The 22926-nt window shown below is 38.7% G+C and overlaps 2 protein-coding genes across 2 annotated transcripts; both read right to left on the bottom strand.

Moving 5' to 3' along the window:
• Positions 1–5152: 5152 nt before the first annotated feature.
• LOC144971387 (uncharacterized) lies at positions 5153–22491 on the bottom strand. The gene is made up of 4 exons (XM_078912211.1): positions 22132–22491; positions 18118–18298; positions 14027–14432; positions 5153–5435 (listed from the first exon to the last, which is right to left on the bottom strand). Exons 1-4 carry the CDS (start codon positions 22141–22143, stop codon positions 5246–5248), a joined length of 789 nt encoding a protein of 262 aa, XP_078768337.1. The 5' UTR covers positions 22144–22491; the 3' UTR covers positions 5153–5245.
• On the bottom strand, positions 10047–11210 carry LOC144971390 (uncharacterized). Its single transcript, XM_078912214.1, has 2 exons — positions 11089–11210; positions 10047–10727 (listed from the first exon to the last, which is right to left on the bottom strand). Exon 2 carries the CDS (start codon positions 10714–10716, stop codon positions 10192–10194), a length of 525 nt encoding a protein of 174 aa, XP_078768340.1. The 5' UTR covers positions 10717–10727; positions 11089–11210; the 3' UTR covers positions 10047–10191.
• Positions 22492–22926: the final 435 nt, after the last annotated feature.

The raw sequence follows: 22926 nt of genomic DNA, 5'->3' as shown, positions 1-22926 counted from the left end.
ATCCACGAATATGAGTAATTCTCACTTAACTGTATCATCCAGACAATAAAAGTTCATGGATACTCAGTGTGTTGGTCCTTATTCTTCCGGATGACAATTTTGTGAGCTTCTCAGTCAAGCGCATACTATCTATACATAGATTTGTGTGTTTGTACATTATATCCGGTTGGCAGATGTTGTGAGTAGAATGCCTAAACGCACAGCATAAATCAATCAGACTATAAATGTTCAAGGTTACACATTGTTTTGAATGTTGGTACTTATATCCGGCTGGCGAATATTGTGAGTACAATATCTAAATATAGCGTCAAAAGTACAAACAGTCCAATTTATCCGAAAATAAGAATTTGTTGTTTTAGAAGAACCGGAAGTATTTCTGGAGGTGATTGATGATTTGCCGGGATGACCTTGCAATGTCATTTGCATTTTCTAACCTTTTTTTTTTTTTTGTTTGTTTGACATTATCAAAGAATTCCTATATTTAATGCCACAGCAAGAAAACTAAACACTAGTGTAATACATGCTATTTGGTCGGATACTCGCCTTAATGGAAAACCAACTTACTATTCAATTAACCATATTATCTTTTTAAACAAAACTATAAGGGTTAATGATAATATAATTGTTGAAGTATTGTATTTAATCCGATTGTCTCTAAAATCGAGTGTATTTTGTCGATCCCCGACCACACGCTTTTTGTAGACGTATCCGCATAAGTCAGTGCATGATATAATCAGTGGGAAGGGGATCATTTTGGATTTGCATTTATTTTATTTTTTTCATTTTCTGAAAGAATATGTTCCCCGGAGCATTTTAATCTTTATTTGAAGTAAATCGGGTGATTTTTTATTAAGTTATGGTCAGAATTATGGGAAAGGTATCCAGTAACTTTTCTCAAATTTCATTCTTTTTCAACTTGACTAGCTTAAAAAAAATATATTAAGAAGTGATATTTCCCGAAGATGTACAAAAAGGGTTGATTTAATCATTATTGACAAGAACTCATTTTCTAACTAAACTTGGCAATCTCTGAGTTCAAACCTTTTCGCCATCTGACTGATTATGTCACTCACTGTAACATACTATGCAGGTCTGACATTCAAACTCTCTTATGGGCCTAGTGCCACATTGTTTTAATGGACAATAATTTGCGTCATTTTTGGAGATTTCCAGCACAAAAATGAGCCCATAAGAAAAAGTTATCAGACCTGCAAATAAGTGCACGTCGCTAATTTTCTTCCGAGCACTTTTGGGGAAGGTGAATATAATATATTGTTGTCATTGTCAAAATCCAATATTTTATAATATTCTCACAGGCAACGTTGAAAAGGTGTTGGTGATCTATCAGAAATATTACATTAACAGATGATACTAATGTGCTGTTCAAAATTTTTCAACATTGAAGTCAGACTCCATTCTGAGACATCCCATTTTTAGATTATACCCTAATGCTACTTTTTGTTTGTTGTAAAAGACGCGATAGCTCAGATGGTAGAGAAGTCACATCGTAAGTAAAAGGGTCAGCATCGGATCTTGAAGTGTATTTGTCTTCGTTTCGAGGGTCTTTTCCTTTCCTTCCTAGACTGCCATAGTAAAGGCATCGTATAGTTTTAGTCATTGATATTGATATAATTTTATCGTTGCTTAGATTTCTATTCCATTTACTATATTGCTTTATAAAAGTGAGTATAAAATATAATATTTTAGAGTATGAAAGAATTTGACGTCACTCAGCTCTTTGTTAATATTATTTTTAGACAGCCTGTTAGTGATTAGTTCTCAAAACATTATATCAATCAGACTATAAGCGTTAAAGGATACACACAGTTTCCAGTGGTACTATGTTTAATTTGACTGGCGGATTTTGTGGGTATTTAAGCTAAATGCAAAGGATCAATAACGTGTTTATTTATTCATCCTTGTAATCCACGTTTCTATAAACAGTTATCGTATGGATGAATAAAATGTATTAAATCATTTATTCTTGTATCTTATTTATTCACACGGTAAAGCGCTTTGTGCTCGTTTAATGGACATTGCGCTATATAAAAGCTCAATTATTTTTCAATTTATCTTTGTTTTCATATGCATTAAGTCATCTTACCAATTTGCGCGTAAGGGCGCCCCTTCCCCTCCCTTTTCTTTGTTCCTTGTCCCCCCGTTTTCGTCCCCTTTCCTCCCATTCTCATCAGCAATAATGTAAGAGTTAACACCACCATAGGGGGCCCTGATAGCTCAGTTGGTAGAGCAACCACTTCACATGTAAAGGGACCGAGATCAATCTTTTTTTTCTAATCCCCTTGTCCACCCAACAGTAATTGCGTAGCTGGATCTGTAATTTCGTGCGGAAAGTACTTTTTTTAATAGACTATCGTCCTATCCAAGGGTAGCAAGAGACGTGCTTATATATTCAGGCCTGACATCCGAATCCATTAATTGGCCTAGTTTAACATTGTCGTAATGGACAGTATTTTGCGTCATTTTGTGAGATTTTCCCAAAACAATGAGCCCAAAATGAATTGGATTATCAGACCTGCAAACATTTGCATGTCGATAGCAAGCAATTGCTAATTTCCGTTTTACGCTAATCTCTCTCTCTCTCTCTCTCTCTCTCTCTCTCTCTCTCTCTCTCTCTCTCTCTCTCTCTCTCTCTCTCTCTTCCTCTCTCTCTCTCTCTCTCTCACTCTCTCTTTTTTTCTCTCTCTCTCTTTTTCTTCTCTCAACACCACCATAACCACCACCACTGAGACAAGCCGTTAATGCTTTGATTATGAAAATTATTAGAATGTTAAATTTTCTTGAGCATTAATCTCTTCGTTTTTTTCGATGTAATACTCTATTGATGCTTTGGGTAACTTTTATCGCTTAGAAAATATACTAGATTATCTTCAGCGTCCATCTGGCAAACCACCATGGAAGACAACTGAAAGACCAGTGCTATGGACTTATACATCGAGTTACGCTAGGAAAGTGGACTTATACATCGAGTTACGCTAGGAAAGAGTTGTTCCCCTTTCACTTTCCTCCTAATGATGCATGGTAACTTAGTAACTGGCACTAAACTATCGCAACAATTTTGCGGACGCCCTTTGGGGCGGGGGGGGGGGGGGAGGATTAGAATTTTATTGAGGTTGTAACATATGTATCTTTTATGCAAATAATACATTACCTTCTGAAGCCTCTGACCAATATGGGACAAAAAGCCTTTCCCTGATTTCTAAAACCATTCTAGACATTTACATTTGGTTTTCACCATCTTCCATGGAAAAGTCAAACATTTATGCCTACAAGGCATCCATCCTTCCACATTACGCCACTAATTTGACCTGTATCAACATGAACTTAAAAGACCTCATTTTTCTCTCTTTCTATTTCGGATAGCAACACGCAACAACAAAACAAAACCCTTGTGTAATGTGATTCCATGAAACAGAGTCGTCAAAAAAAGTTCAACAGTTCATAGCTCATTTGACAAACGGTTCCAGGACATGAAAACGATTTTTAAAAATCTAAAAACAACAACACAAACTGCAAATTTGTAATTGGGAGAGTCCAAAGCGAATGTTTGTTATGGGCATGCACAAAATAGTTATAGGCCCATCTTTTTTTTAACCAAGAAAATAATTACTATAAAAGTCTATTTCGATAAGCTAAAATACAAACGAAAGAGTGAAATTTGAGAAGCTTCGGATAGCAACAGTACAGACAATGGACGTTTCGGGTACAAACCCTTCGTCAGTACAACAATAAACAAATGATGTAGCCCCCACCGCTCTCTACTTTTCGATGACTTAATTGCTGCATCCCAACTGAATGAATATCACTTGGATCGTTTTTCCATAAGACTGTGCTCTCTACCTTGAAGCCAGGTCGTTCGTGAATTTCAAAACGACACGTATCCAGACAGATGGATTGGGAGAGATAAACTTGATTGCCTGGTTGCCTGGGTCACCTGACATTCCCCGTCTACCTTTTTCCTGTGGGGTTACACCAACGTCATTGTGTATTTAGCTCCCATACCAGATATTTTTCACGCCATCCATGAAAATAAGACTTGTTTTTGAATTCATGACACCATGACCACTAAAGATACAAAACACATGGAAATAACTCACTCGAAAATATGTTGAATTTGCTTGTAGGTAGCAATGGCAACCAAACGGATGTTCATCGAGTAAATAAATGATAATGGTAAACAGTATGTACACCATTGATCTATTCATAAGTCCACGTTTAAAGAATATTGGTTGTTACATTTTTCTGTTAAAGACGTTATTAAACAGGAACAGTCTTTATGGACACCTTGTATTTGCGGCTATGTGGTCTAGTGGTATGAAACTCGCTTTCGGATCGGATGGTCCTGGGTTCAAGTCTCGCTCGGCGCATAGTCGAGTCCTTGGAAAAGACTCTTAACTCACATTCTCTAACCTTACTCAGATGTAACAAAGCGGATGAAATTAATGGGCCCTTTAGAGCCATAGGGTCCCGGTTTCTATAGCGTGAAACAGACAATAGGAATTGCTTGCAACCCTTTTGATAGGACTATAGTCTATCTCAAAGTACTTTCCGCCAGATCTAACAGTTCCAGCTACCCATTTAATGGGTGGGAAGGGGGGGGGGGGGTCAGAAAAAATCTTAACTGCGCTCGGGATCGATCTGGGTCTCTTTGCGTCTGAGGGACGTGCTCTACCAACTGAGCTACAGGAAACAGGTAGAACAGTACAAGATAAATTCATCTAAAGAAATAGACTGCCTTGACTGCGAGTAAAAAAAAAATTCAGGCTAAATTTTTGGACTGATCTGTCCTTTCCACTGTTTATCTTCAACTCGTATCTGCTCTCTTATTTGTCACTTGGCTATTTACTTCCTTCTTTAACCAGTTTACTGTTGTACTCCAGAAAGACGCGCATTTAAAAATTTGGCCAAAAAATCGTCCTTCAAATATCGGTCGATTCAAATGGCCCTCATCTTGGGAAAAACTCTCCAACCTGGAAACTCCGAAATCTTTTAAGTTCGAGATTTTTTGGCAAGGTGAGGGTGATTTAAATCGATCGAAAATTTGAAGGACGAGATTCCTGACCAAATTTCTAAATATGCGTCTCTCTGAAATATAGCAGTTGACTGGTTCAATGAAAAGATCAAGTCAGAACAATTAACTTTTAATGAAAATACGAAATGTAATGGCTACACCAGATATGTATGATGAAATATATAAATTAACAAATTATTGAATTGTGAAAACAACCTATCCCAAATAAGGGTAGGGGTAGCCATTGGCTGGTGGTCTGTTTCCATAGGCGTCGATCTGCGGGGAGGAAACCTTATTGTAGGCGTATGAAGGCTGGGCTCTAAAAGGTGTGCTCCTGAGGGCTACAGATGGTGCAGCCTTGGTGGGGCCTCCTCCAATAAAGATGGGGTCTGTCGTGTCGTAGGGTCTATGGGGAAAGAGACAACACAGATGATAATATACGAGATGGAGGAGAAATCGGAATTAATTAATTAATTAATAATGAATCTTAGCTTTATTGTGCGGTTATGAGGTCTAGTAGGATTTTTGGATTCGGATCGGGATTTTTTTCCGACAGACAAGTCTATTAAGGGGTAGGTACACATTTTACACATGAGAACGGTGAGAGAATGTGAGAGAGTAAAGAGCCTTTTCCAAGGACTCGGTTAACCGCTGAGCGAGGCTCGAACACAGGACCTTCCGATCCGAAACTGATTGGAATGCCACAAGACCACATAGCCGCAAGAAATAGGAATACATAAAGAAAAACAAACAAACAAACACACTAAAATACAATCCAACAGATCATCGGGTGAAATTGGACACACCAGACAGATCATAGGGTGAAATTGGACACACCAGACAGATCATTGGGTGAAATTGGACAAGCAGACAGATCATTGGGTGAAATTGGACACACCAGACAGATCATTGGGTGAAATTGGACACACCAGGCAGATCAGTGGGTGAAATTGGACACACTAGACAGATATCGTGAGAACAGGACTAAGACGTTTCCTTTCTTTTATTTCCTTTTCCTTATAGTTTTTGCCCTTACTAATCTTGCCTTTTTACTATAAACGTTCCGAGAGGTAATGAAATTTCCTTTACAAATACTGTTGTTCCCTGTGAGAGACGTAAACCTGTCGGGTTGCCAGGGACATTAACCTGTTTACCGCCGTACTATGGAAAGACATGTATTTTAAAAATTGGTCAGAAAACCCGTCATTCAAAATTGGATCGATTTCAATGACAATCGTCTTGGTCAATATTCTCAAACCAGGGATTTCGACGAAGTCCCAGGTTTGAGAGTTTTTGCCAAGACGAGTGACATTGAAATCGATCTATGTTTGAAGTACGAGTTTTCTGACCATTTAAAAAAATACGTGTCTTTCCATAGTACGGCAGTTAAATGGTTAAAAAACGCTTCGTGGAGATTTTACTGTCGCTCCGTCGTGACTATAACCAAAGGGAGGTCCGACCCGAAACGATCATAAACGTTTACGAGGATTTTTTTTTAACTCTTTGGTTACGGGCTGTTGTGAATGCAGGTACCGTAAATACTTCAAAATTATGAGATGGAAATATTGTGGGAAAATCATACCAAGTGGACCGGAAGCAAGAACGGCTATATTTAGAACATGACGTATTTTCATTCTTTAAAAAATTGTACTCCTTCGCTTTACATCCTGTGGGCTATGTGATCTAGTGGTATGGGACTCGTTTTCGGATCGGAAGGTCTTGAGTTTGAGCCCCGCTTGGCGCATAGTTGACTCCTTGGACAATAGGTCTTTATTCACATTTTCTCATCGTACTCAGGTGTAAAATATGTACCTGGCCGTGAACAGCGTTGTATCTGTCCGAAAAAAATTGTAATATCGCCTAACAGGCATCATGTCCCGTGCTAAATCTTAAGTGATGCTGTTGGCCAATGACCTCTTGTAAAGCGCTTTGAGCATGTTTAGTGGATATCGCGTTATATAAAAGCTCAATAATTTTTAGATAGTATGCGCGTGGCTAAGAAGCTCACAACATTGCCATCCGGAAGTATAACGGACCAACACACAAAACTATGTGTAACCTTGAACGCTTGCAGTCTGGTTGATACAGTTTAGTGAGAATTACTCATAAACGCGGATGGCAAAAACAATAACAAAGACCAGTGTGACGTCATCTTCGTTCTATCTATAAAGGTACGAAGTTCTTGTTTTCACTCCCATGCTGCGTGGCCCTTGTCATGTCACACGCCCTAACTCACTTTCTGCACTGGACTTATGTCACTGAGACGCATTGAGTTGGAGCTGTGGGTCCAGGAGAAGGAAGAACCTTGTCTGGATGCTGGGTTGGATCATTCTTGGTCTGACTACTCATCTTCAGCTGTTCCTGCAGGATTGGAGCTAGGCTGGTATCACCTTCAGGATCATGGCAGCACACAAGCTCCTGTACGACGGCAACGTGATGACCCTTGGAAACAGTGATACCTGCCAGAAATGTCATGCAGCCCCAGAGACCAGCGATCACATCGTCCTCCTTCTCAGTTGAATTTTAATGTATTGATGGGTTATTAAGTTCTTATGCGAGGTCCTGGGTTCGAGCCTCGCTCGGGGCATAGTTGAGTCCTTAGGAAAGGCTCTTAACTCACAATCTCATCTTACTCGGGTGTAAAATGAGTACCTGACCGTTAACAGCGTTGCCTCTGTCCAAAAAAAGTTGTAATATCGCATAACAGGCGTCGTGTCCCCGTCCGACATGTTATGTGTTGCCGTTGGCCAGGGCCCTTTGTAAATCGCTTTGAGCACGTTTAGTTGATATTGCGCTATATAAAAGCTCAATTCATGTGATAGGGAGATCTAAACAACTCAGTTTTTATAGATTTTTTAAAGGCATCTCAGATCTGACAGTTCCTTGTATAATGGGTTACGTCCATTACTATTATATTCAGACATCATGTGAAGTAAGAGACCAACCGCTTTCACGAGGCAGACTTATAACTGACAGTGAACCTGCAGGACAAGGCAGGTATAACACACGACATGACATGGACTAATTGTGTTCAGTGCATACACACAGCAGATAACAGCGTTTAGTTTTATGTCAGCTACGGTAGCATTGCTTTTAGTCCGTTCCCTTAATGGAAAAATTGTGCAAATCGTGTAACCAGCATGAAATTTTCACACAAAGTGCAGAATTTTATGAGGATTTCGAAAATAGGTGGCTCCAAGTTGAAATATAGCTGGAACCACGAGTTATTGCCCTTTAAAGGTGACAAAATACATTTTTTCAACATTTTATTTTTTTTTCTCAAAAAATTACGGTTTTATAAATATTTTATAATGATGTGGTTATTTTGCTATTCCCTTGCGCACTTTGGACTCAGAAAATATTTTTCCATTTGAATTTTATTGAAATATATAAGAAAATACGAAATTCAATTGGGATTTTTCAGGAAATTAAAAAAAAAATATATCTCCTTCCTGGAAACTGTTTAAATGGTTTAGAATCTGACATATATTTGAAATGCCATGCATTTCAAAAACATTTTTTAATCTTCACATCCTCTAAAATCAAGCAATATTAATTTGATTAAAAAAAACAAACAATAATAGACAATTCAACTGCCAAAGCAAGTACCCCTTCTCCTCCCGACACACACGTACAATCACTCTCAAACATAAGAGTACAATGTATCTCTATCATATAGCAAATAACACGTTTAAATTTATATATATATATTGTACAATACATATTTATTCAATGAAGAATTGAACCATTTAAAACATTTTTTTCTGTGTACATATTTAACAGCAGCATTATTATAGATTTACATCCCTTTTTAAAATTACATTGTTGAAAACATACAATTGAAAAACGTGTTTAAAGTCAATTATTGTCTCTAGAACATTGACCATTGCAGGCACATAACAGAGTACATGGAAGAGATGCCTTAACACAATTGCATCTTTTGGAGCATCCCTTTGATGAACAGTTACATTTAATCAGATTTTGTGAGGCATGTGTAAGGTCAGTCAAAGTGGACCACTTTGGCATCCCATCTTCTTTCCAACCAAAATCTGATTTGGAAGGAAGACTATGGTCTTTAGCAAGAGAGCGTTTCCATACATAACCAGCTTGGTAAACTGCTCGATTTAAATGCTGTTTGAGAGCTTCACGAGTTGGCGGCATATTGTCTCGAAGGCGTGACTTTTTTGTAAAAAGTTCACGCCGGCATTCATTGACAGCAGATAAGTTGGTTGCTCTGTCAAACAACAAACAGACAAATCTCTGGATGATGTTGAAATACTTGTCTCTTTATAGAACTGGCAAATTCTTTTACTAGTTTCAGCTGTAATATCTTTTACCCTAGCATAGGAAATTGATAAACCCAGAGCAGACAGTTTATCAATAAGACCTTTCTTTCTGGTTTTGGCAAAAACCATGACTCCTAAATAAACGGGGATTGGGGTTTCCTTGGACAACTGTTTTCTAGTGCTACCTGAATTTTGCGGGCTTTTGTTGTTGTGGTTCAACATGATATACTGTGAAATTGTCATGGTATGTCGATTCTGATGACCTAAACTTAGCGAACACTGACCACTTCAAATGCCATTCACAATTTTCACTAATTTGTGTGGTACACTATTGACAATGCTATCATGATCTATATTGAGGGGTGATATGAATGTATGATTTCTTATTTCTGCTCTTATAATATCAACGGCTTTTTGTATTGCAAGATCATCATTTGAATCTAAATCGGAAATAGCTGCTTGTGAAATAATATTCCCCTCTTTGAAAGTAAGCAAGACTTCCCGCCCATCCCTGTATTCCATTAAAGAAGGAACTCTCGATAGTTAATTTTCTTTGAATCTAGTTCTATGTACATATACATCCGACAAATTTATGGCATTTAATTTTGACAAAAGTAAATTGTAGAGATCATTCAGCTTAAACACAACATTTGTGTCTGTGCGAGCTTGTTGTTGATCAATAAAATTGACAATATCCTGTTTGCATTCTGCAATGTGTGTTTTGTATTTGTTGTCTGAAGTATTTTTACATCTAAAATCGTCTGCTCTTCTGTGGAACAGTATAAGGCAAGGCTTATGATACTTTGCTTCCACCGCAATAAGATCACCCTCACCAAATACTCTAAGAATACTTGTATCTGAAAGAAGGACAGCTTCCTAGTAGACTTTTTGTGAAAGAGCAGGAGTCCGGACCTCAGTCAATTCCCCTTCACAACCCTTACAAAACAAGCAGTGTTTGCTTATATGTGATGTGTTTAATGTGCCTCTTGTATCAGGACTTGCAACTGCTTCACTATTACATTGATTTATCTTCTTTGCAAGCCTTTTGAGTTTTGATTTATGAAACCTGTGTCTGCAATTCTTATGGTTAAGTCCATCATTGTCTCTCAAAAAACTAGCAAGACATTTCACAGGTTGGTTAATATTGAATTTCAATGCTATTGGCAATCTACCTGAGTCATGAAAAAGTTTGATATCCTCAGAAATGGCAACATAAGTGTCTTCAATACAATTTAACTTGGTTGCTTTTTTAGGGTTTGTGAGAGGAGAATTTTCAATGGTTTCTTGACAAAACAGGCACTTCAACCAGTCAATTTCAGGGGAAGCTTGATCGAGTCTTGGAACTTTGTTCAGATTTTTACAGTCGACAATGGATGTCTGCCGCTTCTTTCCTCCTGCCATATTAGCGCATTCTAGGAAGGAAAGAAAAATAAATCAAAACCCCATGACATACTCAAGAGACAATATTTAAAGTTATTTCCTACAAAGTGTGAATTACGTAGTTTCTCAAGTTACAGAAAATGTTACCATCTTAAGGCGATATAGGGTAGCTTGAGAAATGACAGAATGAACAAGTTTGTGTGCTTGCGAGTGTGTGTGTGTGTGTGTATGCGTGTTAGTGTGTATTTGTGTGTGTGTTTGCGTGAGAAAGGTTAAACACATATTAGTTGACGGGGCTTGGATAGCTCAGTGGTAAGATTCTCTGCAAAACAACAATAAAACAACAACAACAACATCAACACACACACACAACGAACACATACTTCCAAATACCTGTTAGAATGGAACTTTAGTCCTTGCAATCTTGACCATTCAACAAATCAAACTAGCATTCCCATTTGACGAGGTCCCCAGGCATGATGCTTTTAAGGAAACAAAGGACTGTGAGGCTGGCAAGTAGAAATATAACAAACAAGTCAATACATTGTTTAAAAAAACCAAACCTGAACATGCAAAAGGTAAAGCAATGTGTGTGAATATTAGCGTGTACTGGTAGAATTGTGTGTGGAGATGTTCTTTTTTTGATCAACTGAGTTAATAATAAATTAGTTATGTTTTTTTTTCTTTCTCGGTCAGCAGTAATGATAAACACCGTTATTTTATCATCAATCATCGACAGGCTAATCTATATCTAATTGAATCTAAAAGGGTCTAAATTTAGTACTGACATAGCACATGTAACTTATATTATACTAAGATAGAAAAATATGTTCAGATCCAAGCATGGGCCATAATCTTACTCTATCTTTTGCATCCTGGGGGCTTATGATATGACTGTGACTCAGCTTTGATCTGACCCAATTCTTTTTTCACAACTCAATTCTTTTGTCATACATTGCGCAATACTTATCGCACTAGCATGCGCATAAAGTAAAATAACATCACGATGATATAAGACATTTATAAAAGATGAAAAAGATTGTTCCTTACCTTTTCAATGAATATCGATTGCACAAAATAAAATTGTAGTTTGTTGACATCGTTCAAAAGACAAAATTCATTCTCTCAGTTATTTTTTAGACAACACATGATGCCATTGTCCGTAGATGGAGCTGTCGTTATCTCGAAGGGAGAGGCGGTGACAGATGACAAAACCGCATTTCGATTTAGCATTATTGTACTGTACACAATGGTTGAAAGAAACCTCTTTAACTGCTTTAAATATTTTTTTAAGTCTCTTGTTGTTGTTTTTTTCGTTTACAGGCGCTAAGACATCCTAGTACATACTTAGTAAAGGATAGGTCGACCTAATGACTCATAGTTTTGTTGCACGGGCAAAAAAGGACAATTTTTATTGGGGTTTTTTCTGCGGTCAGAAGAATCAAAAAAAAATGTTTTAAAATAATTAAAAGCTATATTTTTGGTAAATAATAATGGAAAACATTAAAACAAAAATATCTCCACGATCAAAAACACATCAAGATGTTCTTAATGGGTGAGAATGTTTTTTTAAAAATACTTTTGTCATCGAGCGCCAAAACGTCACAAAGTGCGCGTTTTCACTAGACTTTACGACGAATTTTAAGGTCTTTTCAATAAAAATGGTATTTGGAGCCACCTATTTTTCGAATCTTCATAATTTTCTGCACCAATTTGTATACTTAGTTTGCTGGTTACAAAAAGTGCACAAAACGCACGGAACTTGCCGCTAAGAAAACGGACTATTTGTGGTCTTTTGGAATGACTGACGCTTGTCTTCGGTCAGGTAGGTCCTAGTTCGCGTCCCGCTGCGCTGTGAGCGGCGCAAAAATGAATCTTTTGACAAGGCTCTGTACTCACATTCTTTCACCGTACTCAGTAGAAGAATGATAACTATCTGTCTCTGTTGGAACAAATTATTGTAAGACCGCATGAAATGAGTCATGTTACGCCTTAAATTTATAACATTTCTGTTAGTTTAAGATCCAATTTAAAGCGATTTGTCCACATTTAGTAGGTATTATAAAGATATGAAAAGTGTGTATGAAACAGTACCTGACAAAGCAAGAGAGAAAAAATATCAAGGAAAAAGACCATCCTAAGAAAACAGCCTGCCTCGACTGAGGGTTCGAACCACGCCTCCTGATTACCGTTAGTCCTTGTATTACATTCACGTCAGACATTTATTTTACACCAGTGCAGTCTCCCTAATCTATCAGGAAGTTGATGTTGCTCTTTGTAGAGGTTTAAGTCTGTTGTTTCTGGGGTTTTTTTTTCTTCTGTTTGTATTTTTTTTATTTTATAAAAATTATTTGTTGTTGTTTTTGTTGTTGTAGTTTAGGTTGTTTTTGTTTCCTCATTGGGAGCAAGGCACAGAACGTTCAAACAAGACAGACATAACAGTGAACCTGAATAGCACGAGACTCAAGTAACGATAGGACCTCGTGCATACCGATACTTACATAGATGACGTCTGCCTGATTTCACTGCATAAAAATATTTAAGACATCACCCCCCCCCCCCCCCACCTCTCATCCATTGTTATGAGTAATTCTAACTAAACTGTATTAACCAAGGTTACACATAGTTTTATCACTCCACCCTATCTCAATTTGGGGCGCTGCTCTGCGGTTGGCGCCGTGTAATTCCAGTCTTTATTTGGAATGGACCCTAAAGACTAAATTCCCTTTGGGATGACTGAAGGGAATTTTATTTATTTCATTTAATTATTTAACCTCATATAAAATGTTATATAGATCTTGTCCATTTGACAAAATATCATTTGAATGTTAAAAAATGATGTTTCTGTATAATACAAGGGGCAAAAACAAATATTAATATTACGGTGATACAGTACTTGTAGGACTCTAGCACGTTGAAATCTAGCACGCTTTGCAATTTTTACACGCTAGAGCTGGGTGACCAAGTGTATTGTTTACCGCCCATGAAACATCAGATTTCTACACATTCGGATTCTAACTTGCTTTTTGGCTTCTCCCGACAGCGAGCAAAAATCAAACGAGAACTGTAATTACATTCGATGTGACCCCTCGTCTCAAAACGGTATTAAGTCGGGATGATTAAAATGCTTAAGATGGAATTTGTATTCAGAAATATCATGCTTAAGTTGAGTTTATATGCTTTATAGAGGAGAAGGAATATCATAATTTACTGTGGTAATTACCAACGTTTCATATTTTTGACCAGTTTAACTATAATTTGACTTTTTAGCATCTGGTCCATCCCGACATAATACCGTTGTGAGACGAGGGGTCACATATATAGACCTTACCCAAAGCCCTTATTCTTGTAGAGAAGATCGTTGTTGAAAACAGGATGCACTTTTCCACCTCCGAATCGGATGCCTCCGTAACTTTGGAATCCATAATTTACAGGAGCAGCTCTGGGCGCAGGGTTGGCATAACCAACGTTATATCCGGTGTTCTTTGCAGGAGCGTAACCAGCGTTGTTGTAACCGATATTTTTAACCGGGGCATAACCAGCGTTATAACCGGTGTTTTTGACCGGGGCATAACCAGCGTTATAACCGGTGTTTTTGACCGGGGCATAACCAGCGTTATAACCGGTGTTTTTGACCGGGGCATAACCAGCAGTGGCGTAGCCCGTGTTTTTAACCGGAGTATAAACTTGTTTGGAATAAGATGGTTGATACCCGTAGTTGATTTTGTTTCTGTAGCCTGAAATTTGAATAGGGGGGAATAGAAAGTAATATATTATTATTTCATTATCATTGGCCAAAGGTACATAATCAACGAGTACTTTTTTGAAGGAAATTATTATGGGGTCATTGTGGTAATAGAACTACTCTCAAACCAACGTGTATTTATTTACAGTTCTAATTACCTAAATTATCATTGTGTTATTAATGTTGTGAAAATACCCTCAAATCACTGTGTATTTATTTGCAGGTCTGATAACTCAAATTGTTATGGGCTTTTTTCTTGTAATGGAACTACTCTCAAACCCACGTATACTTATTTGCAGGTCAAATGAAATCACCCAGGTTGTTGGAAGCTCATTGATGTAATGGAAAGACTCTCAAACCAATGTATACCTATTTGCAGGTCAAATCACCCACGTTCTTATAAGCTCATTGGTGCAATGAAAAAACTCTCAAATCACAGCAATACATTGAGATATGAAGTGAATAGAAAAGTGCCAGAAGACAATAGAGAATAAAAAATTTTCGCGGCGGTGGTGGGGTTTGAACCTGCGACCTTATTGGTACGACAACTCCGCCTGGCAGGTGAGAGCGTGGCTCTACCGTGTGAGCTATCCACGAACACAAAAATATTCGTTTCAAACTCAAAGTCATTACTAGATCCCTCTCTCACCCACTTCTTGAGACCGCCGATTCGTTCGTACACCACCATCGCGAATAATTTTGACCAGCAGTTAAGCTTAATAGCCAATATTCTCAACACAAACATATAACATAGAAACGATTGAGACATTGAGTATGCTCCGGTGTATGGGGTGAATTTTTTAATTCAGAAAAGTGAGTGGAGCAGGCACTTATGTTGGTAACAACAAGATATGAAGTGAATAGAAAAGTGCCAGAAGACATTAATAAAAAATTTTTAAAAAAACCCCATACACCGAGCATACTCAATGTCTCAAATCGTTCTATTGTTATATGTTTGTGTTGAGAATATTGGCTTATTAGTAACTGCTGGTCAAAATATTCGCGATGGTGGTGTACGAAACGAATCGGCGGTCTCAAGAAGTGGTGCAGAGAGGGATCTAGTAAGACTTTGAGTTTGAAACGAATATTTTGTGTTCGTGGAAATAGTCACACGGTAGAGCCACGCTCCACTGCCAGGCGGAGTTGTCGTACATAAGGTCGCAGGTTCAAACCCACACCGCGCGAAAATTTTTATTCTCTATTGTCTTCTGCACTTTTCTATTCACTTCATATCTTGTTGTTACCAACATAAGTGCCTGCTCCCCACTCATTTTCTGAATTAAAAAAATTCACCCATACACCGGAGCATACTCAATGTCTCAATCGATTCTATGTTATATGTTTGTGTTGAGAATATTGGCTATTAAGCTTAACTGCTGGTCAAAATTATTCGCGATGGTGGTGTACGAACGAATCGGCGGTCTCAAGAAGTGGGTGAGAGAGGGATCTAGTAATGACTTTGAGTTTGAAACGAATATTTTTGTGTTCGTGGATAGCTCACACGGTAGAGCCACGCTCTCACCTGCCAGGCGGAGTTGTCGTACCAATAAGGTCGCAGGTTCAAACCCCACCACCGCCGCGAAAATTTTTTATTCTCTATTGTCTTCTGGCACTTTTCTATTCACTTCATATCTTGTTGTTACCAACATAAGTGCCTGCTCCACTCACTTTTCTGAATTAAAAAATTCACCCCATACACCGGAGCATACTCAATGTCTCAATCGTTTCTATGTTATATGTTTGTGTTGAGAATATTGGCTATTAAGCTTAACTGCTGGTCAAAATTATTCGCGATGGTGGTGTACGAACGAATCGGCGGTCTCAAGAAGTGGGTGAGAGAGGGATCTAGTAATGACTTTGAGTTTGAAACGAATATTTTTGTGTTCGTGGATAGCTCACACGGTAGAGCCACGCTCTCACCTGCCAGGCGGAGTTGTCGTACCAATAAGGTCGCAGGTTCAAACCCCACCACCGCCGCGAAAATTTTTTATTCTCTATTGTCTTCTGGCACTTTTCTATTCACTTCATATCTTGTTGTTACCAACATAAGTGCCTGCTCCACTCACTTTTCTGAATTAAGCAATACATTGACCACTCCAGCGATGTCGAATCGAGCTCATTACTACGTTGGATAATCAGACCTGAGTGCTTTGATGAGAAGGTTCTGGACATTCTTCAGTGCGGCTATGTATCTTGGGATCGGAAGGTCCTGGGTTCGAGCCTGGCTCGGCGCATAGTTAAGTCCATGGAAAAGGCTATTTACTGACATTACCTCACCGTGCTCGTGTGTAAATTGAGTACCTGGCCGTTAACAGCGTTGTCTTTAAGCACATTTAGTGGATAGTGCGTTATATAAAAATTCACATGTTTTTTGTGTTTGTTTTTTTTTTTGTGTGTTTTTTGTGTGGGTGTGTGTTTTTTTTTTTTTTGGGGGGGGGGGGTGTATTTTTGTTTTAAATCATGTCTCATAAGGGCACCTCACCGGCTTATTAATTTCCTTCAGTCAAATACAACTTGAGATTTTTTACCTCTTTTTTATATACAGCACAATATTCACTAAACGTGCTCAACGCTATTTACAAAGTGTCCATCACCAACAGCAACATGTAGAACGAGACAGGACACCTGTAAGGCGATATTAGATTTTTTTCGGACAGAGAGAACGCTGTTTACGGCCAAGCAATCATTTCACACCTATATACGGTGAGAGAATGTGAGTAAGTAGCCTTTTCCCGGGAATCAACTATGCGTCGAGCGAGGCTCGAACCCAGAACCTTCCATTCCGAAGGCTATTGTCATACCACAAGACCACATAGCGCCACAACACAATTAAAATACTTGTATTCGTAACTCACTGGTTTCAAGACAGTGTCATGGCGATTTGGATGCTGAAAATTATATGTATAGTTAAATAATATGAGACCTGAATTAAATTCACTTATTTTTATTGGGAACATTAAAATTGATCTCCCCCCCCCCCCCCCCCCCCCCGCCCCACCCTCTCTCATACTCTCTCTCTCTCTATCTCTCTCTCTCTCTCTCTGTCTCTGTCTCTCTCTCTCTCACACACACACGCATACACACACACACACACTCACACGCGCGCGCGCCTCCAAAGCTCTTTTTTTTATAGCAAATTCAGAAAAGTGAGTGGAGCATCCATTTATGTTGATAATAACAAGAAATGAAGTGAGTAGAAAAGTGCGAGAAGACAACAAAGAATAAATACGTTTACAGCGATGGGGATATGAACATAAGGACCTGACTGTTACGACACCTCCTCCATCTGGCCATGAGAGGCAGACTCGTCAATCAACGCTATCCACCACTCCAAATAGTCTCGATTGTAGAGCGTATTGTTTTCTGACACTTTTCTACTCATTTCAACATTATTATAACATAATTTAATTATGCCCTTCCGCAACGACATCATAAGATATCATCGCCTAGGCATTCCACGAAGGAATATATAATATAATCCAACAAACAAGATGTCATGTCTGATGTCAACAGGAATCACTCATGTTGTCCAAGTGAGCAACTTGGGGTTTAATAATCTTGCCCAAGGAAAATACGAAAGTGCCTAAAGCGGGACTCGAACCTTCCGATGCAATGTCTTAACTACTCGGCCACTTCCCCACCCCTTATAACAAAACATACTTTAAACTAATACTTACCCTTCTGTGAGTACGCCGATCCAATTTTGGGCATGTGGCTTGCTCGTGGTCTTACAAGAGCTTGAATGATGTCGTATCTCTCTTGCAATTTATCATTGTCGTACTGGCTGTAGTCAATGCCTTTGGGTAGACCGTTGCCTGCAGCCACCGCCACAAAACAGACAAGGCTAAGAGCAAGGTTCTGAAAACAAACAAACAAACAAACAACATATTTAAACACATTTCCACCCAAAACAATTAAAGCGGTTTTTGAACAAGTGACAATTGAATTTATAGTAGAACAAAATATCGATGGTCGGCGGATCTCAAGTCCCGATTTTCACCATCGGCGGATGAAAACTTCAAAGTATACATACGAACTTTGCGCACCCTGTTTTATTTCATTGATGTCATCAGAGGTCTGATCCGCCCAAAATTAAATAAGACATGGAGCGCAAAGTTCGTATCTATGTAGAATCCAGAGTGTGGCTATGTGTTCTAGTGGTATGACACTCGCTTTCGGATCGGAAGGTCCTGGGTTCGAGCCTCGCGCTCGGCGCATAATTGAGTCCTTGGAAAAGGCTCTTTACTCACATTCTATCACCGTACTCAGGTGTAAAATGAGTACCTGGCCGTTAACAGCGTTGTCTTTGTCCGAAAAATAAGACAAGGTTCTGAAAACAAACAAACAAACAAACAACATATTTAAACACATTTCCACCCAACACAATTAAAGCGGTTTTTGAACAAGTGACAATTGAATTTATAGTAGAACAAAATATCGCCAAACAGGCGTCATGTCCTGTCCTACATGTTAAATGTTGCTGTTGACCAGGGACCCCTTGTAAAGCTCTTTGAGCACATTTAGTGAATATTGCACTATAAAAAGCTCAATTCTTCGCCCATCGTCAATATTTTCATCATTCGGAATAAAATCGTTTTGTTTTTTTGTTTTTTTTTTTGGTGTCGTATATTTAAAGAAGAAGTTGAGGATTTTTATAGAGCAGTGTCAACTGAACGTGCCAAAAGCACTTTACATGAAATCCCAAACCAACAGCAACAATTAACATGTCTCGTCCTCCATGTTAAGAGATTTGAGCACGTTTAGTGGATATTGCTCTATGTAAATGCTCTAGTCAAAGAAGAAAATACGTGTGTTATTTGCCGAGTATTTTGGAGCTTCAGCTTTTCCATAATGATTCCAAAGCGTTCTATAGATTGACAAATAGTACGTATAGATAGTATGCGCTTGGCTAAGAAGCTCATAACATTGCCATCCGGAAGTAAACGGAACAACACACAAAACTGTGTAACCATGAACTTTGATGGTCTGGTTCATACAGTTTAGTGAGAATTACTCACTTTGCCTAGAATATTTATTTAGCGCAATATCCACTAAGCGTGCTCAAAGCACTTTTTAAAAAAAAAACACTTAACATGTAGGACGAGACATGACGTCTATTAGTCGATTTTATAATTTTTTTCCGACAGAGACAACGCTGTTAACGGCCAGGTACTCATGTTACAACTGTGTTCGGTGAGATAATGTGAGTGAAAAGACGTTTTCAAGGACTCAACTATGCGCCGAGCGAGGAACAAACCTAGGACCTTCTGATCCGAAAACGAGTGTCATTGCACAAGACCACATATCTGCATTAGGCCCATGGGCACGGATATCATCCCCGTTTCTGAAGCGCAAAACGACAAATAGTAATTGCTTGTAGCCCTTTGGATAGGACACTATACTATGGCAAAGTACTTTCCGCCAAATCCAGATACCCCATCACTGCTGAGTGGCCAGAGAAGGGGTCAGAAAAAGCTCGATTTCACCCAGGATCGATTCTGTCCCTTTGCTTGTGAAGCGAGTGCTTTACCAACTGAGCAATCAGGAGTCCCTTGACATAAATTACATTTTGAAAAAAAAATCATATTTCTGGTTCTCTAAACATATTATTCATGTTTAACCTCCGATTCATCCATATAGAACTCCAGTTTGACACTACGGGTCGCATAATTTTTGTTTGATAAAAGGTGTTTGTAAAACAGTGCCAGGTAAATTAAAGAGCAAAATACCCCCCAAAAATGAGCCCAAACAATCGGCCTCCTTCGAGTGGGGACCGAACCACAGACCTCTTCATGACCGGTCAGACGTGCTACCATTACACCATAGAGATTACGCAATAGTCGTGACGACTTTTTACTTACATTCTTCACAAGGGTATGCGCGTTTCTGTTGTGAATCCTGGCTTTTCATAATATTAAACAAAAATTGAACAGGAAAGGACGAAAACCAAGATGTGAGTCGCTCCATTTTTATAATTTTGTTTACTAGACGCTGAGTGTTGGTGTATGAATCGTTTTATTATTCACAACGTATTGGAGCTGGTTTCCTGTTTTATGAGGCATTATTTGTGTGACTATAAAGAGAGACTCAAAGATGACACGGACGTAGGTGTAGAATAGCGCCATTTGGTTCATTCACATTAAACAAGATTGTCAAGGATGTTTGTGTTCGTGTTAAGATGAGGATGTTCGTTGTTTGTCCGTGTTACAAAAGGTGATGAAAAATACGTTTGGAGTAGATAGAGCTAATAAAAAATGCAATAAATTGAAGGCTTGTTATGAAAACACGCTGGCGTTCGTGATCTAAATGTAGATACACAATTTTTCAAACGTATTCATTATATCATGGGGCAGCGTGGCCCAGCGATACGGTCTTTGCCTCGTAGCCGAGATGTACCGAGTTCGAATACCCCCTGCGCTGTGTGGCCTTGAGCAAGTCACCTCGCCATAGCTCAGTTTGCGGCGCTGCATTGCGGCTTACACCTGGGTTATTCCAGTTGTCACTTGGAATAGACCATAGAGACCAATTTCCCCTATGGGATGAAAAAAGGGAATTGTATTTTTTTAAAATTTTATTTATTGTTTCTTTTATCTCCAGAATAGTTACATGGAATATGCATTGAAATGGCGCATTTGAATTTTCAACGTGCTATATTCAATTTAGAACTATTCATTCAGACTCACTGAACTTAGGGATGCAGGGGAAATAATTACATTTAATTTAGATCACGTGAGTTTAAAATCAGAAATGTGTATAAACAATATGCAATATCTGTCACTTATTCCCACCTGAATGGATAAAGCAATGTTTGTAAAGTGCCAGCCATATGCAAAGGTGAAACGAAGCTGGAGACATTTTTTCCACCTTCTTTACTCACTTGCAGACATGTCCATATTTGCAGGTCTAATAAGGTAACCCAGTTCTAGGCTTGTTTTAACATTGTTGTAAAGGGCAATATTTTACGTTGGTTTGAGATGGGTCCATAACAATTTTGTAAGCAAGTACACGTTGCCACCAACCATACCACACCTCTAGCCTGAGAACACAGGCCTTCAGAGCCATCAGGTCCTTGGAGCCGGAGATTATCTCGGTTTCTATATCGTGAAACGGACAATAGCAATTGCTTACACCTTTTGAACACGACGCTTGCCTATTGTAAAGTATTTCTGCCAACTTTTACAGACCCAGCTACTGCTTGTTGACCAGAAAAGAAATCTCGACTTTACATGGGAACGATCTCGGTCCTTTAGCTTGTGAAGCGAGTGCTCTAACAACTGAGATATCAGAATATCCGAGAAGTTTTTTACAAAACATATATTTCCAATAGAAACAAATAAGACATTACGGTCAGGATCAAGGTTTCGATAGCGTGAAACGGCCAATAGCAATTGCTTGCTATTATTTGTATAGTTGAAATCCAAGTGTAACCAAAAACTGCACATTGTTGTGTGTCACTTTGTTGTGTTAAATACGTAACAAGTTATGACAACCCAATTCAATGCAAGTTGAGTTCGGTGCAGAGTGATTGCTATTGTCCGTTTCATGTAATAGAAACCGGGATAAACTCCAGCCCCATGGGGCTTGGGCTGTGAAGGACAACATTTTCCATATCTACCTACAGTTGGAAGACTTGGTGACACAGATATCGGCCTATATAAATATAGAAATGATACAATATAATGAATTCTTACCAATTGTCTCATGGTTGTTTTTGTCCTTCCGGTCTAGAATTTAAAATTACCAGCTTTAAACTCGAAGCCTGCGAAGCGAAAAACGATGCAAGAAGACGCTCTGTATCTCCTCACACCAAAAGACAATCATTCACAGAGGCTTGACAATTAGTCCGGTATTACTTAAATACTATGACAAAAACACAACTGACACAGCCTAGAACAGAGCACCGGACCGCCTGTCGTATTAATGAGCTCATTAACATAAACGTTCTAACTTTTAACACACGTAACTAAGGGCTGATAATAAAAAATCGACACCTTTGGTTCTTTTACCCCCAAAGAACGGCTGGGGTTCGTCTCTGATGTTTGTCTTGCCTTACTGATTTTTATTCCATGCTTGGACTAATAAATATAAAATTCCAAGGGCGACCCTCGATAAACGTCTGGGGTGATCCCGTTGCTTTCCCGTTATTTGTTACGGAGAAAAGAATCTGTGGAATTTGGACCAATCCCCAGGTCGTCCCGGTCAACAAAATTGGTTGTATAAACATGATAGCGACCTGACCTTAATGAATTAGCATTTCTCTAAGTTGTAAACAATGTGGTTCAGATCCCATTGGGAAAGATTTGGCCAGTTATCTGCCGTACTCTGGAAAAACACGTATTAAACATTTGGCCATAAAACTCGTCCTTAAAATAATATCGATCGATTTGAAATGACCTTCATCTTGGAAAAACAATTTCAAACCTGGGGTTTTAGGAAATCTTCCTCAAGTTCCAGATTTGAGAGGTTTTTGCCAGTATGATGGTGAT

Source organism: Berghia stephanieae, chromosome 4 (assembly GCF_034508935.2).
Source record: "Berghia stephanieae isolate SIO BIC M18660-M18661 chromosome 4, UCSD_Bste_1.3, whole genome shotgun sequence".
Taxonomy (NCBI): domain Eukaryota; kingdom Metazoa; phylum Mollusca; class Gastropoda; order Nudibranchia; family Aeolidiidae; genus Berghia; species Berghia stephanieae.
Note: the sequence above shows the minus strand (reverse complement) of the source record. Positions and strands in the feature narration are given on the sequence as shown.